This window comes from Pongo pygmaeus, chromosome 18 (assembly GCF_028885625.2).
Source record: "Pongo pygmaeus isolate AG05252 chromosome 18, NHGRI_mPonPyg2-v2.0_pri, whole genome shotgun sequence".
Classification (NCBI taxonomy): Eukaryota; Metazoa; Chordata; class Mammalia; order Primates; family Hominidae; genus Pongo; species Pongo pygmaeus.
Window position 1 is genome coordinate 33,571,121 of NC_072391.2, and position 16,951 is coordinate 33,588,071.

Consider the following 16,951-nt stretch of genomic DNA (forward strand, 5'->3'; position numbering starts at 1 on the left):
GCGCTTTGAGGAATGTGGGGCTGCGCTTTGAGGTGTGTGGGGCGTGGAGCACCCGGGCCTGGTGAGGCGCGGCGCTGCGGGATGCGGCGGCGGCCGTGGCGGGGCCGCGGGCCAGGCGGGCGGGCGCGGTGATGAGTGTCTGAGGCCGCCGCCATGTCCAAGGTAACGGCGCCGGGGTCCGGGCCGCCGGCGGCGGCGAGCGGGAAGGAGAAGCGCTCCTTCAGCAAGCGGCTGTTTCCGAGCGGCCGCGCTGGCGGCGGCGGCGCGGGGGGCTCCCGGGCGTCCGGGCCGGCCGCGCCCTCCTCGCCCTCTTCTGCACGCTTGGTGGGCAGCTTTATGAGCCTCCTTCTCAAGACGCTGTCCACGCTCTCGCAGTTTAGCTCTGAGGGCGCCGCCCCGGACCGCGGCGGCCTCCGCCCCGGACCGCGGCGGCCTCCGCAGCTGCTTCCCGCCGGGCCGGGCGCCGCGCCCACGCCGCCCGCCTCTCCCGCCGCCGCCCGCCTCTCCCGCCGCCGCCCGCCTCTCCCGCCGCCGCCCGCCTCTCCCGCGCCGCCCAGCCGGTGCCCGGCGTGACGGGGCTCGGCAACCACGGCAACACGTGCTTCATGAACGCCACGCTGCAGTGCCTCAGCAACACCGAGCTCTTCGCCGAGTACCTGGCTGGGCCAGTACCGGGCGGGGCGTCCCGAGCCCTCGCCTGACCCCGAGCAGCCTACGGCCGCAGCGTGCAGGGCCAGGGCGAGGTCACTGAGCAGCTGGCGCACCTGGTGCGGGCCCTCTGGACCCTGGAGTACATCCCGCAGCACAGCCGCGACTTCAAGGTGAGCCCGCTTGCCGCTGCGCCCCGACTGCACCCGGAGCCCGTGGGGCACCTGCCCGCCCAGGTCTTCCTTCCCTCGGTTCCTCTTGGCCTGGCAGGCTTCTGCATTGGTTGCTCTGAGTGGTCTGGGCAATCGACCAGTGATTGTAAGGAGATTCATTCATTCATTCATTTATTCACTCACTCACTCACTCACTCAACATGTATTTATTGAGAGCTTACTACATACGTGCCCATATTCTGTGATAATAGGCAATGGGAGTGACATTGCAATGAACAAGACTGTCCGCCTTCATGGAACTTGCATTTTTGTGGGGTGGGAGTGTTGAGCATGGGTTCAAATCCTGATTCTGCCACTTACTAGCAATGTGACCTCGGGTAAGTTAAGCAGCCTCTCTGTGCTTACAGTTTCTTCATCTGGGACCTACTTTATAAGGTGGTTGTGCGCTGCAAACAAGTTGATATATTAGGTCGAACACTGTGGAATTACCCATATTTCACCGTTTTTTATTTACAGATTGGCACTTTTATAGGGTTCAACCTGATAAGTAAAATACTTCAATATCATGTGTATTTGCTGCTATTATTTTTGTTATTAAAGACTTGAAGAAGTTAACGAGGTAATATCAGATAGTGGTTTGAAGAAAAAAAACCTGCTGATGTGATTGATGTGCTGACAGGCTATTTTTTATTTTTATTTTATTTTTAGAGACAGGGTCTTGCTTTGTTGCCCAGGCTGGTCTTGAACTCTTGTCCTCAAGCCACCCTCCCCTCTTTGGCCTCCCAAAGTGCTGGGATTACAGGGGTGAGCTATACATCCCTGGGGGTATGTATGGCCCTTGGCCAAGCCCTCCTTTGCTGTCTGCTGGTGGGGCTGCAAGTGTAGTGAGAGGGTGAGATTTGAGAGCCGAGTGATGGACTGGGACCGGATGGTATGGGACCATTTAGGATGCACGAAGAAATTGGGCTGTTACTCTAAGCAGAAGGGGAACATGACGTGAGATTGTGTAAGGGATACTTTTAGGTGGGACATGAATATGGTATTAAACAGCATGGAATCGGGCGGGGCGCAGTGGCTCATGCCTGTAATCCTAGCACTTTGGGAGGCCAAGGCAGGTGGATCACCTGAAGTCGGGAGTTCGAGACCAGCCTGACCAACATGGAGAAACCCCATCTCTACTAAAAATACAAAATTAGACGGGCGTGGTGGTTGATGCCTGTTATCCTGGCTACTCAGGAGGCTGAGGCAGGAGAATTGCTTGAACCTGGGAGGTGGAGGTTGCGGTGTTTTTCCATTTTAATGTCAACTTTTTAATTTTTTATTTTATTTTATTTATTTATTTTATTTTATTTTATTTATTTATTTAAGATGCAGCCTTGTTTTGTTGTCCAAGCTGGTGTGCAGTGGCATGATCTCGGCTCACTGCAACCTCCACCTCCCAGGTTCAAGTGATTCTCCTGCTTCAGCCTCATGAGTAGCTGGAATTACAGGCGTGCACCACCACGCCTGGCTAATTTTTGTATTTTTAGTAGAGACAGGGTTTCATCCTGTTGGCCAGGCTGGTCTCGAACTCCTGACGTCAGGTGATTCATCCACCTCAGCCTCCCAGAGTCCGAGGATTACAGGCGTGAGCTGCCGCGCCCAGCCTAATGTCAACTTTTTGAACAAAGTATGGCATACATACAGAAAAATATATATGTCGTTAGCGTACAGCTTGATGTGTTATCCTAAAGTGATAATTTGTAACCCAGATCAAGAAATAGGACATCTCTAACCCTCCAGAAGGTACCCTTTCTGGAATGTTAGACTGTCTTCTAACACCATCCGTTAGACTGTCTTCTAACACCATTGATTAAACATAGACTGTCTTCTAACACCATCGATTAGTTTTGTCTGTTGTTGGACTTGATTATGAGTGAAATAAGTATATATTGTTTTAAAAACAGCTTTATTGAGATATGGTTAACCTGCGATTTAATTCATCTATTTAGTGTACAGTTTGATTATATTCTTGGAGTTGTGCAAACATTATCACAATCAATTTTAGAACATTTTTAATTACCCCCCAAAAAACCCCATACTCATTAGCAGTCGCTCCCTATTTCCCTGGAATATTCCAGCCCTACATGAACGCTAAGCTACATTGTGTCTCTATCTAGTCTGGACATTTCAGATAAAAGGAATCATATATGCGGCCTTTTGCATCTGGCTTCTTTCACTTAGCATGATATTTTCAAGATTAATCATCTTGTAGTACATATCATACTACATTCCTTTTTGTAGCTGCAAAATATTCTATTATATGAATATTTCACATTTTGTTTATTCATCTGCTGATGGACATTTGAGTAGTTTCTACTTTGGCTATTATAAATAATGCTGCTGTGAACATTCACATACAGATTTTTATGTGGAGATGTGTTTTTGTTCCTCGGGTATATTTTGGAGATGGAATTGCTGGGTCATATGGTAACTGTGTTTAATTGTTTGAGGAGCTGTCAGGCACTTTTCCAATGTTGCTATACCATTTTATTCCCACGAGCGCTATGTGAGGGTTCCAGTTTTTCCATATCCTCATCAACACTTGTTAATGTCTGTCTTTTTCATTATAGCCATTTGAGTAGGCGTGAAGTGGTATCTCATTGTGGTTTTGGTTTGCAATAAGTATATATTCTTTTGTGTCTGGGTTCTTTTGCTAAAATTTGATATTAGATAACATCTATTTCTGTAAGAGTAGTATCTAAAGTTTTGTAGGAAACATGGAAAATATATGCAAGTTGAAATAATAAAATTGACTTACTTGCCTTCCCCTCCCCTGTGTGTGTATAACGTAATTGATATCAAACCATATATCCAGATTTTCATCATGTGATCTTTATTTCGTATTGTCTTATGAGTAATTTTCATCATAAAAACTTTTCAGATCATTATATGAAGGTACTATAACCTATTTTTGGGCATGTAGATGGCTTCTGGTTGTAATGAATGTATTTTGTCCATAAATCTTTCACTTTTGATTATTTCTTGAGGCCATATAAAACGAAATTCCTTTCAGTAGTTACCTATTTCAAAGGCTCTTAAATCATATTATTACCTTATTTACAGAAGGATTTTACCACTAGCATTGTTAAGAATGTGTGGTACCCCACTGTTGTAATTAAAAAAGAAATCTTTAAGTTGCTAAGTAGAAAATAGCATTTCATTGTTTTAATTTGCATTTCTTTGGTTAGTAGTGAGGGAGAACAGCTTGATCTATTCTTTGAAGTTACTATGTGATAGTAACATTTTGATACTAGGGAATTGCCCTATTTTGATTTCTCACTCCTCTCTTTGTTTACTGTCTGTATATTCACACACTCATCCATTTAGCATCCACATAAGACAGGCAGATGACCAAGGCCTGAACTGACTAGAATTGGTAAAGATTGGGCCAGGCCAGGCCAGGCCTAGGCTGGGAAGGTTCTAAATTGTACTTTGCTAGGAGAAGACTGGAGCCAGGATGAGCTGGAGGTGTCTGTGCTGGTTTTTAGGAGATCTGATTCTTGTGTCCAGGATTGAAAGAATGAGCGGAGGCTGTGATTGATTGGAGGCCTGAGAGTCAGCCTGGCTTGCCTGTCAAGTATCCATAGGGTTGGCTGTGTAGAGTGCCACAGCAGGTCTGTGACTTGCAAGCGTCTCAGGCAGTTAAAATTTACTGGGAGTACTCTGGGTTTATGGAGATGTGAATGCATAATTTATAGTGAAACTTGCTGGATCTGCTTATGAATAGTCTCCCTTAGTTACTACTAAGTGATGTTGCAGTTATAAAAATGCAATAGCAGAATAATGGTCAACGCAAGGTTATTTCCAGAATATTTTGGATCCCCTTATAAAATCGGCTTCAGTCAAAAACATTTTAGGTCTGTTGTAATAAAATGTCAATATATTCAAATCAAGAGGATTTTGCCTCTTGTGTGTGTATATATAATCTGTGTGTGTTTATAGAAGAAATATATGCATCTTTGGCTTAGGGGTAGTTCAAGGCCTTATCTCATTTTTCCTCTAGTTCTTGCCTTTCCCACCTTATTCTGCCTCCTGGGATGTATAGGTCACTTTACTTCCACTTCAGAGAGGAGCACCACTCAGTGAAGAACATTGATTGGCTCTTGTGCTGTGGGCAGGGTCATTGTGCTGAGTTTGTAAGTCTGTATGTTCCTCCTCTACCTTCTTTTACTTGCTCAGAAAGCTGCCACTGCCATTCTTTTTTTCTCTTCCTAGGGTTAAGCATTCATCTCCCACCACCTGGCAAGCCAGGATGGCCTGAAAAGGCCACTGGATGTAGCTGTAGGGATACATTCTTTTTCTCTCTCTAATTTTCCTTTGATGCTGGCTGCTGTCTCTTTCCCCAGTGGTTAAGATCCAGAGGTTGGTTTGGGCTTTGAGTTTAGAGTTACTATAAATGGAAAACTTTGTTTTAAAGCTCCATAGGTGTCTGTCTCTTGTTTTTAAACAGCCTGAGATATCATTGACACATAGAAATTGTGTATATTTAAAGTGTACAACTTGATGCTTTTTAAACCCTCAACCATTTGTAATGTTTCATGACAGGAATATATAATAATTTATTAGATATTTAGGTGGCTTTTCAGTTTTAACTTTAACTCTTTCAGATGATCATTCTTCCTGTATGATGACCAACTTGCATTGGGACTGGACGTTTGCTTTTTTGTGTTGATTGTAAGTCAAAATTTCCCCCCTTCCTCCTTAAAAAAAGGGTTTGTTTTACTATAGTTTTGAATGGTAGATTGTGTTGGAAAAATGAGAAAGAGTCCAAAAAGAAGATACTTTTGAGTTACTTGAGTTAGTTGACTGGGTAGTTAAATACATTTTGGTGACCTGAGCTGACTCTAAACTTGGAGTCAGCAAGTCTTGGCCACTTAAGTTGTGCGGGGAAGGATGAACTATTGGTGGAATTAATCTCCACCAGAAGAGCAGCTTGAGCATTTAAGGTGAAGAACACCCCCTTTACATTACTGATGAGAGACGGATGGAGTCCCCTGAAGCCAGATCTTTGTCTCTGGTGTGTTTGCTTTCTCTAGCATCCTGGGACACTTGGGCAGGACATAGTTCTTTACATGCTGCAAGATGAGAGACGGATGGAGTTCCCTGAAGCCAGATCTTTGTCTCTGGTGTGTTTGCTTTCTCTAGCATCCTGGGACACTTGGGCAGGACATAGTTCTTCACATGCTGCAACTTGATCATTCTACATTGTCTGCATTCCTCCTTATTTCTCAAATAACACGCCAATTAGATAAACGGCATTTTTGTTTCTGGGCCATATTTCAGTCATAGGAAGAAATACAAATTGCAACAAAACAAAAACTGCTTAACAAGGATTTATTTAAGAGCAGATAAATTCCCTGAAGCCTCAGGGTTGGTGCAGCTGTAGTTCAGTCGTGCTTTATGTCTAACTGAGAATTGACATTTAGAATGAAGAACCTGAGCCCTGTATGATGCTGAGTCCTATATGGGGACAAATCATTGTAAGGTACTTTGTTGAAGAAGGATTATGGGCAAAAATATTTTAAGGCTTTTTTAATCAGCTGAGGTTGAAGAATAGTGGTAACTGGCCGGGCATGGTGGCTCATGCCTGTAATCCTAGCACTGTGGGAGGCTGAGGCAGGCGGCTCACTTGAGGTCAGGAGTTTGAGACCAGCCTGGCCAACATGGTAAAACCCGTCTCTACAAAAAATACAAAAATTAGCTGGGCATGGTGATATGCGCCTGTAATCCCCGCTACTTGGAAGGCTGAGGCAGGAGAATCGCTTGAACTCGGGAGGCGGAGGTCGCAGTGAGCTGAGATTGTGCCATTGCACTCCAGCCTGGGGGACAAAGTGAGACTATCTCAAAAAAAAAAAAGAAAAAAAGAAGAGTGATAACTTTGAAAAATTACTTTGTTTCTCTGAGGCTAAGTTTTTTCATCCATAAATAAGAATACAGCATAGGGAATTTCCTAAGGGTGAATTTATTTATTTTATTTTATTATTTTTTTGAGACAGAGCCTTGCAGTGTCGCCCAGGCTGGAGTGCAGTGATGCGATCTCAGTTGACTGCAACCTCCGCCTCCTGGGTTCAAGCGATCCTCCTGCCACAGCCTCTAGAGTAGCTGGGATTACAGGCATGAGCCACTGCACCCAGCCACTAAGGGTGAATTTTATAGAAAATAACATCTATAAGCAATAAGCGTAATACCTGATACAGTATAAGCGCTCAATAAGTATTAACTGTTATTGTTACCCTTTGCACCAAGCATTGTATTTGCTGGGTATTGGGGAAGTAATACTGAGTAAGACATTTTTCCTGTTCACTGTCTAGTGATGCATGTGAGATGGTATATCCTGGAGATATGAATAAAACGTAATGTAAGAAGTCATATAATGCGCTTATGACAAAGGAGCCTCCCATAAGTTTTGGTGCTTTTGGAAGTGAAACTCCGGAGCTTTTCCAATGTGGCTGTGTTTGTTCTCAGACTTGGCTTCACATTAGAAATAGTCATTAAAAATAAGTCACACTTGAAAAAAAAATTAGCAGTGGGCTGCTGCCAGGACATGGTTTTTATTTTTAACTTTCCCCAGGTAATTCTAATGTGCAGCCAGGATAGAGAACTAATGCTTTAGATATTTTCTCGTTTTCTTTCTCTTTGGCATTTTTAAGGATTGTGTGGTATCATAGGGTGATTCTTTTCTTTTTTTATTCTATTTTTCAAAACTAACATAATAGCATCTGTACAGAGTTTTAGACTTTACAAAATGCTTTTATGATCTCATTAAAGCCTTACAGTAATCCTTTTAGAAAAGCATTACTATCACCATTCCCATTTTTCAGAAAAGATGACTGAGGCTCAGAGAAGCACATGTTAAATAAAAAATGGTAGAAAGTTTGGGCGCAGAGACTCACACCTGTAATCCCAGCACTTTGAGAGGCTGAAATGGGAGGATCACTTGAAGTCAGGAGTTCGAGACCAGCCTGGCCAACATGGTGAAACCCCATCTCTACTAAAAATACAAAAATTAGCGGGACGTGGTGGTGTGCACCTGTAGTCCCAGCTACTTGGAGGCTGAGGCAGGAGAATTGCTTGAACCCGGGAGGCGGAGGTTGCAGTGAGCTGAGATTGCACTACTGCGCTCCAGCCTGGGCAGAGAGAGACTCCATCTCAACAACAACAACAACAACAGAGAGAGACTCCATCTCAACAACAACAACAACAACAACAACAACAAAAATAAGAAAAGGAAAAAAATCAAAAGTAGTAGAATGAGAACTTGAACTCTGGTATTCATAATCCAGTCTTTCTTTTTCTACTGCATTTCTAGCAGAAAGTTTTTACCATTGTGTAAATACTTACTTGGAGGTCTTCTCTTGCTACTTGTATAATCAGTTGGGACAACTTTTGCTCCTTGTTTGTCTGGCTGAATCCACTTATAGGATATTCCTTTCACAGTTTCTCCCTTTTTTCCTGGCTCTTGACCATACTTCAGCCCTTAGTTTTGTGGTTTCATGAGTCAGTTATAATTTCTTGAAATGCAGTAACCGTTACTCAACCCCTTTATTATAGCCTTTTCTTTTAGGTGAGGAATGCATACTTTACTAGTCATTATTCAGCAATGAGTCTTTGCCACTAGGTCTTTGTGGTACATATGAATTTGCTTAAAAGCTGACACTAATCTTACAGCAGTGTAGATATTCTTTGCTATGCAAATCTGTTTGGTTCCTGAGTTTGGATCCTGAGAACTTGGATATGATGAACACCTATGCTTGAGTTATCCTATGCTTGGCCCTTGTGCATGGAAGGATCAGGAGCTCTGTACAGGTTGACCATCCTAAATCTGACAATCTGAAATCTGAAATGCTCCAAAATTTGAAACTTTCTGAGCACTCACATGATGCTCAAAAGAAATGCTCATTGGAGCATTTTGGATTTTGAATTTTCAAATTTGGGATACTCAGCTGGTAAGTATAATACAAATAATCAGAAATCTGAAAAAAATATGAACTCTGAAATACCTATGGTTCTGAGCATTTTGGATAAGGGATACTCAACCTGTACCAGGAATAACATGCTTTTCTCTGTGGCCAAATGTGAACAGAGTCCAAGGAATGTGTGTGGCATTTGCTCCTGTCCTCATCAGGTTGTCTTTCCATCCTGGATGGAAGCCCCCTTTCCCTGTGCCTCATTTCTCTCTCCTCTCCCACCAGGGTCCCCTGCTTATCTTTCTGAGGAGGGAGAGTGGTTTGAAGGGTGTGGTGGAGGGCATTCCAGCCCTAGGGGAAGTACATATGAAAGCCTAGAGGCCTTAGGGTCCCTTTCAAGGGGCTGTTGCCCCAGCCAGCAAATATTAGGGGCCTCTCAGTCTTATTTGTCTCCTCTCCCCTCAGAGGAGAAGACAAGGAGGAAGAATAGATGAAGGGCACAGAAGGCCCTATTTATTCTGTGTCCTAGTATGTCATACTATTGCATGGACACTATATTACCATTTTTTTATGAGTCGTATCTGTTTTTACAGTGTTCATCTATTTGTACAAATTTTATCCCTTATGTTTTAGCTAATTATTCTTCATCAACTTAGTAGGTGTCCTGAAAGTAAAATTCAAAAGATGAAACTTCTCAAGACAAGCACTTATTATTTTATTTCCAGCAGCAGCCCATAAACCAGATTTCACTTTTAGATACCACCCAGCTGTTTGCATTTCATCTATTTCTTTTTCTAAAAATGTAAATACTGTTGTCCTCCTGAGTTCTTCTGTTTTTGTTTGTTTTTGTTTTTGTCCATGATCACTGGAAACAAATTTTGTGTTTCTTCTGGCATAGAATCAAAGAAAGTGGGCAATGATTGGGTTTGATGAGTCTTGCAAGCTACCCTTCTTCCCAAAAGAGAAGTCCAACTCCCGATCATTCATGTCAGACCAGTATTGCCACATCCATTTCCCATGGGTGGAAGTCACCAGTGACCGACCGTTGCTTTTTCTTCTTCTTCCTGGAGTTAGGTGAAGGATGTCTTGGACCAGTCAGTATCTTTTCCCTGGAGCCTGGGATGCTTCGACCTCTTTACTAGGGCTCTACAGGAAGAAAGACCCTCATGTCTAATTTTATGGCTCTTTTCTTTTCTGACCCATGTTTCCAACTCTTTTTTTTTTTTTTCTTTAAGGGAAAAAAATAAAAACATTCTCTCTTTGAAGGGTAAGGAGAAATTTTGTGAAACTTGAACACCCGGTAAGTGTTTTGCCTTTTACTTTATTATTTAGTAACTATATGCTAAGGATCATCCCAACTGAGGGGAAAATAGGAGCAAGGGTCAAACTTGTTTATAGTAGGATGTATAGGATTTAAGCCAGGAGACCAAGAGACTCAGTTTAATTTTTTTTTCCAAACAGAAACACTATACCCAAATTCTGTAAAATAGACACAAATATGTAAGATTAATTTTAAGAAGGTGCATGTTTTCTTTTTTCTTTTCTTTTCTATTTTCTTTTTATTTATTTTAAATAGAGACGGGGTCTCAATATGTTGCCCAGGTTGGTCTAGAACTGGGCTCAAGCCATCCTCCTGCCTTGGCCTCCCAATGTGCTGAGATTACAAGCATAAGCCAACACACGTGGCCCACATTCTGTTTTCTATAGAAATGACATAAATAATTTCTCAGATTGTAGCAATGCTTCTATTTACAGAGGACATTGATAATCAACTTTTTCAGAACTGCAAACATACAGAAAGATTAATTTAGGACATCAAATAAACTAAGGTTTAATTATGAAAAAAAATCGTAAAAGGCAAATCAAAGCAACATCAGATGTGACCAAAAACGTATACCAGATCACTTGCCGGGACTCTTGGGGAAGGGCTTGGGTGAAGATTTGGGATGCAGGGGACTCATCTGCTCATTTGATGAACCAGGATTTGAATCACAGGTTCAGTGAGTTGCCTCTGATAACCAGTGGTTTGTGGCAGAGCTGGAGCTTGAGCTTAGGATTCTTGACTCCTACTGCTTTTCTTTTTTCTGTGATACATACTAAAGGATTGGCCATTAGATTCTTCTGTGTTTTGTTTTGTCTGGGGAAGAGGTAAGATAAGTAGTCCCCTGGGTATCTGCAGTGGGAATAAGTTACCATTGTGAGGGGTAAAAAGAGGCAGAAAGAGGACCTTTTGTGTTTGTGTATTGAGATTTTCTTTTCCTTAAATTTCCTTTAGGGTCTGATATAGTGATTTAGGGTGGGGTTGACCCAGAATGGTTTTTGCCCTAGTTACGAGGATTGTGGACGTTCTGTTACCTGTTTGGTCATGCCCAACAAACATGTTGTTGAGCAGCCTTGGCACTCTGCCTTAGAACACAGCAGTTGGTGGATAAGTGTGGATGAGTTGAAGTGATAGTGGACAGAAGCGTAAATACATTTAATGCAGTCTTGATAATTGAACGTAGTCTCCACCCTGAAATCTGAATGGATGCTGTGTATAAAATATCTGCTTTGAAATGTGAGGAAGAGTTTGATTTCAGTTAATTTGTTAGGAATGTCTATGCTGAAACTTTTTTTTTTTCTATTTTTTCCCCATTGGGAGTCAATTAAGAGAGAGGATTCAGAACAGAAGCTTGCTATGCTTCTGACAGTTTGTGTGGCCCAACTCTATGCTATGAGATTGTCATTACCCCTGTTACAACTAAGAGCTCCTCTTGGCAGTTGTCCTCTACTTTCTTTACAAAATAAACTCAAAAAACCAGGTTCCCTGCCTTCCTATCTCTAGTTTATCTGCATCCAGGACTATCTTTACCTCCTTCTCTTCCATCTCTCCTACCTACCTTCTGTTTAAGGCCAGTTCCTCTGCAGCCTCTTTTAAATCAATCTCTCCTTTTCCCCTTACCAAAGAATCACCATTTTTTTTTTTTTTTTTTTTTTGAGTAAGGGTCTTGCTCCATTGCCCAGGCTGGAGTGCAGTGATGCGATCTCAGCTCACTGCAATCTCCACCTCCCAGGTTCAAGCAACTCTCCTGCCTCAGTCGCCTAAGTAGTTGAGATTAAAGGTGACCACCACCACGCCTGGCTAACTTCTGTATTTTTAGTAGAGATGGGGTTTCACCATGTTGGCGAGGCTGATGTTGAACTCCTGACCTCAGGTCATCCACCCACCTCAGCCTCCCAAAGTGCTGGGATTACAGGTTTGAGCCACTGTACCCAGCCTGAAGAATCATCTTTATTCAGATATCTCCTTTCTGTTAGCTCCTTCCCTTAGCCTGTGGGTCCCTCTGCTCCTGAAGGTCCCCTCCAGATGGTCACAGCATCTTTCCTCCATCCTTTTATAACTGAGCTCCTTGGTGATGAAGAATGATCTCTGGCAGTCATTCAAACCCTTGCCTTGTTTCTTTTAACCCTCTCTGATAACTATTCTGCTTCATTGAGATTACATGAGCAAGCAACCTCTTAATTTGCTATTCTAGAGGATCTGCCTCAGAGCCTGCCTGACTTGCCTTTTCTGCGGTAGTTTTCATTGTTGCTTCCGCCTCCATGGAGGTTTGTCTCTCCTTACTTGTATGATGCCACTCTCTCTCTCCTGGCTGCCACCTCTTTGCTTCTTCACGGGCAGCTTTTCTGTGACCTTTTCCAGTGTTCAAGATTCTGTCCCGGCTGCTTCCTCTTCTTACCAGATGTTCCCTGGGTTCTGTCTCATGTGATAGGCGTGTGCTGCTCTGATTCAAATTTCCAGCTCAAATCTCTTTCCTGAGCACCAGATTTAACCTCACTTGAGATCATGTTGATACCTCAAATGTAGCTTGTTCAAAACTGTGGTCCCCTAATCTCTTCCTCTGTTCCTGGTTCATTACCTACTTAAGTCAGAAATGGGAGACCTTGGTGTCATCTGCTTTCCTCTTTCGATCCGTCAGTATAGTGACACCTACATGTTTGTCTTACATCCCGAGTCAACCAAGGTTTCATTAGTGCTAATGATGTTTTTTATCAATTCTTTTTTTTTGGGGGACGGAGTTTCACTCTTATTGCCCAGGCTGGAGTGCAATGGCGTGATCTCGGCTCACCGCAACCTCCGCCTCCCGGGTTCAAGCAATTCTCCTGCCTCAGCCTCTCGAGTAGCTGGGACTACAGCCATGCACCACCGCACCCAGCTAATTTTGTATTTTTAGTAGAGACGGGATTTCTCTGTGTTGGTCAGGCTGGTCTTGAACTCCCGACCTCAGGTGATCTGCCCACCTCAGCCTCCCAAAGTGCTGGGATTACAGGTGTGAGCCACCGCACCTGGCTATTCATTTTTTTAAAATTAGGAAATCTCTTCTGTAGCTCACATTCTTCCATTATACATACTAATGCCTTTGGTTTTGATTCTTCTAAATGAGGGGAACATAAGGCCATAAGCCAAACCATTTCAAGATGGAATAAGATTTTTTTTTTAAATTATTTTTCTTTTTATTGAGATGGAGTTTCACTCTTCTCGCCTAAGCTGGAGTGCAATGGTGCGTTCTCAGCTCGCTGCAACCTCCGCCTCCTGAGTTCAAGCATTTCTCCTGCCTCAGCCTCCCAAGTAGCTGGGATTACAGGCATGTGCCACCACGCCCGACTAATTTTGTGTTAGTAGAGACGGAGTTTCACCATGTTGGTCAGGCTGATTTTGAACTCTTGACCTCAGGTGATCCACCTGTCTCAGCCTCCCAAAGTGCTGGGATTACAGGCGTGAGCCACCATGCCTGGGCCGTTTACATATATATAATGCTAAAGGGAGATAGACATGAAGACTGAGGAAAAAGCACTTGGATTTGGTGATTTAGTGGGGAGGTTTTGTACCGTGGTGAAGACTTCCCATCACGCCTGTTCCTCCTTGTGTACCTGTTTCTGAGATGGCATCCAGTGGTCCCTTCCAGGTATTTGAAACTTTGTTGCTATCAGGATCCTTCTCCCTTGCTCCTTTTATTCAGTAAGTTGTGTCAGTGACACCTCCATATTCTCTGTGATATCCCTTTGTTTTTTTCCTCCTGAATCTGAGTCTCAAGATCTATAAATGAATATTTTCTTGTTGATTCACATCAAACTGATCATCAGATTGTGATGCAAATCACAAATCTGTTCCTTCTTTTCACCTCTGTTATCGTTGTCTTAACTGGAATATAGTAGACAGTTTTTCGTTCTCTGGCCTCCTTTATCATTCTTCAACATTTCACACTGTTGATCACCCTTTTCTTCATGAAGCTCTCTTCATTTGACTATTAGACACCATTCTCCTAATTTTCTCACTACATCTTTGATGGTGTTTTTCTTGGGCTTCTTTGAGCCCCCCACCTAAATATAGGTTACCTCTGCATTCTGTCCTCTGGCTCGATCTCTTATAGATGATGTCTGGGCACTCTTAGCCTTAGTTGAGGTTTCTACCACCACCCATCTGTTGAATTCCAAATCTTTGTCCTTAGCACAGACTCCTCCAGTGAGCCCACAGATCTGTATTTTTCAGTTGTTTACCAGATAACTTCCATTCAGAGCTTCCGTAGAACTTTAGCTACAATGGATTCGAAAGTGGGGACTCATTCTGGGAACTCTTTCCTGGACTTCCTCCTTTTTTATTTTCTATCTTGATGCAGGGTACTACCAGTTGTTCATCATCTAGGTAAGACACCTGAGTAACATTAATGCCTCCTTCCTCCCTCTCCACATTCATTAGGTCACAAATCCTATTGATTCTACCACTCAAATTCCTAAATCTCTCCCAAATCTGCCTTTGCATTCTGTCCTCACTGCTTTAGCTTAGACTGTCATTATTTCTTGCCTCTTTAGTTTGTTTCCCAACTACTCTCCGATTGTGCAGTTGCCTCACCTGCTTTCTCTCTTTTTAATTTTTGTTTATTTATTTATTTATTTATTTTGAGATAGAGTCTCGCTCTGTCATCCAGGCTGGAGGGCAGTGGCACGATCTTGGCTCACTGCAAGCTCTGCTTCCCGGGTTCACGCCATTCTCCTGCCTCAGCCTCCCAAGTCACTAGGACTACAGGCGGGCACTACCACGCCCGGCTAATTTTTTGTATTTTTAGTAGAGACGGGGTTTCACCATGTTAACTAGGATGGTCTCGATCTCCTGACCTCGTGATCCACCCTCCTTGGCCTCCCAAAGTGCTGGGATTACAGGTGTGAGCCACTGTGCCTGGCCCCCCGATTAGTCTTTACTCCCATATATAATATGGCTAAAATTTGAGTGCTGGTTATATATCATTTACAAGTGAAATGTTTGGCATGCATTCTCAAAATCTATTCATCACACTGAGTCATTATTATCCATTTTACTTTGGAGGAGGGTAGTACCAGGCCTCACAAATAGGAAGTGGGGCAACAGAGATCTGAACTCAGGCTGTATGCTCCCAGAGCCCATGATCTTAATTTACCATTTCATTTATGGCTCCCTGTGCCATGTTTGAGTGGCCTTTAAAATCTTTCCTGAGCTGGCATCTGACTTTACTTTTTCATATCCTCCTACTCTGCCTAATCTGTTTACTGTTTGATCTCCTCCCATTCTGTCTAATAGATCTGGAATTTCAGGCGTATTTCTACCTTGTTGGTCTTCCTTGAAGGTGTCATATTGTACCTTTGTGTGTTTGTGCATGTTGCTTCCTCAGCCTTGAATCCCTGCCTCTTTATCTTCAAGGCCCAGCTCAAATGACATCTCCTGGAAGGGTTTCTTGTCTATTAGTTAACACCACCATCCTCTTACTTCTTAATTATCCTCTCTTCTTTTCCCATGATACGCATATACACAACTGCCATATTTATATTTATAGAAAGTTTGTAAATATATATATTCGTATTTAAATAAACTTTTAGGATAGTTTTAGATTTACAGAAAAGTGGCAAAGGTAGCATAGAGTTTCCATGAAGCCCATACTCAGTTTCCCTTTTGTTAATATCCTATGTCACTGTAGTGCATTTGTTATAAGTAAGAAGCTAACACTGGTACATTACTGTTGATTAAATTTGATACTTTATTCAGGTTTCCCCAGTTATTCTCTTGTGCCTTTTTTTTGTTCCAGGCTCCCATGGGATAACACATTACATTTAGTCGTCACATCATCTTAGTCTCTTCTGGTCTGTGATTGTTTCTCAGACTTTCCTTATCCTTGAAGACCTTGATAGTTTTGAGAAGCACCAGTCACTTTTTTTTTTTTTTTTTTTTTTTGCACAATGTCCCTCAGTTTGGGTTTTGTCTGATGTTTTCCTTATGATTAGACTGAGGCCATGGGTTTTTGGGAGGAAGACCAGGGGTAAAATGTTCTTTTCATCACATATCAAGTGCACATGCTAGCAACGTGACTTACCACTGATGATGTCAACCTTGCCCAGCTCTCTGAAGCAGTGTTAGTTACTGTGTTAGTAACTATAAGTTACTTTCTACTCCTCTTTCCATTCTCCTGTCTTTGGAAGTAAGTCACTATCCCAAACCGCACTCAAGGTGTAGGGGTGGTAAGCTTTACCTCCTGGAGGGGGGATTATTGATATAAATTATTTGGAATTCCTGTGTAAGGAAGATTTGTCTCTTCTCCCTATTTATTCATTCAGTCATTTAATTATATCAATTAATACTTTTTTATACTTTGGGTTATAACCCAATATTGTCTATTCTGTTGATCAGATTGTTCCAGCTTTGGCTGTTGGGAGTTCTTTTAGATTGGTTCCTGTGTCCCTTTGACATGTCCCCTGTCCCAATGTCCTTGAATCGGCCATTTCTCCAAGGAGCCCTAGTTTTATATTGGAAAATGGTATTAGAAACCAAGATATGGGCACTGGATGTGCACATTGTTACTGGGGTGTCACTGCTTCTTCGCCTTTCAGTGTACAGATATATGGATGTGAACCCAAGTTTATATAAATATCTGTAATTATTTATCTGTTCATCTCTATGTTAAGCTAAATAGGAGTTTATACTACAGCTGATTCATTGCCTTCCCTCCTTGCTTATCTGTAACTTCCCTCTCTGACTATGAGAAACTTGGCATCCATCACCACCATCCCATTAACTACACTGTAAGCGTGGACTTTCTCCCTGTCCCCCTCACTAGGCTGTTAGTATCTTAGACACTTATTAAATCTTTGTTGATGAGTGATGAATCTTGAAGCTGT

The 16,951-nt window shown here is 42.7% G+C and overlaps 1 protein-coding gene across 1 annotated transcript in view; it reads left to right on the plus strand.

Annotated features, from left to right (window-relative positions):
- Positions 1 to 27: 27 nt before the first annotated feature.
- The window catches only part of LOC129015212 (ubiquitin carboxyl-terminal hydrolase 31-like), a 60,099-nt gene continuing 43,175 nt past the window's right edge, over positions 28 to 16,951 (plus strand). Inside the window, 4 exon segments of the mRNA XM_063654286.1 lie at positions 28 to 477; positions 480 to 658; positions 660 to 712; positions 715 to 821. Of these exon segments, the coding sequence (XP_063510356.1) occupies positions 154 to 477; positions 480 to 658; positions 660 to 712; positions 715 to 821 (663 nt within the window). The 5' untranslated portion in view covers positions 28 to 153.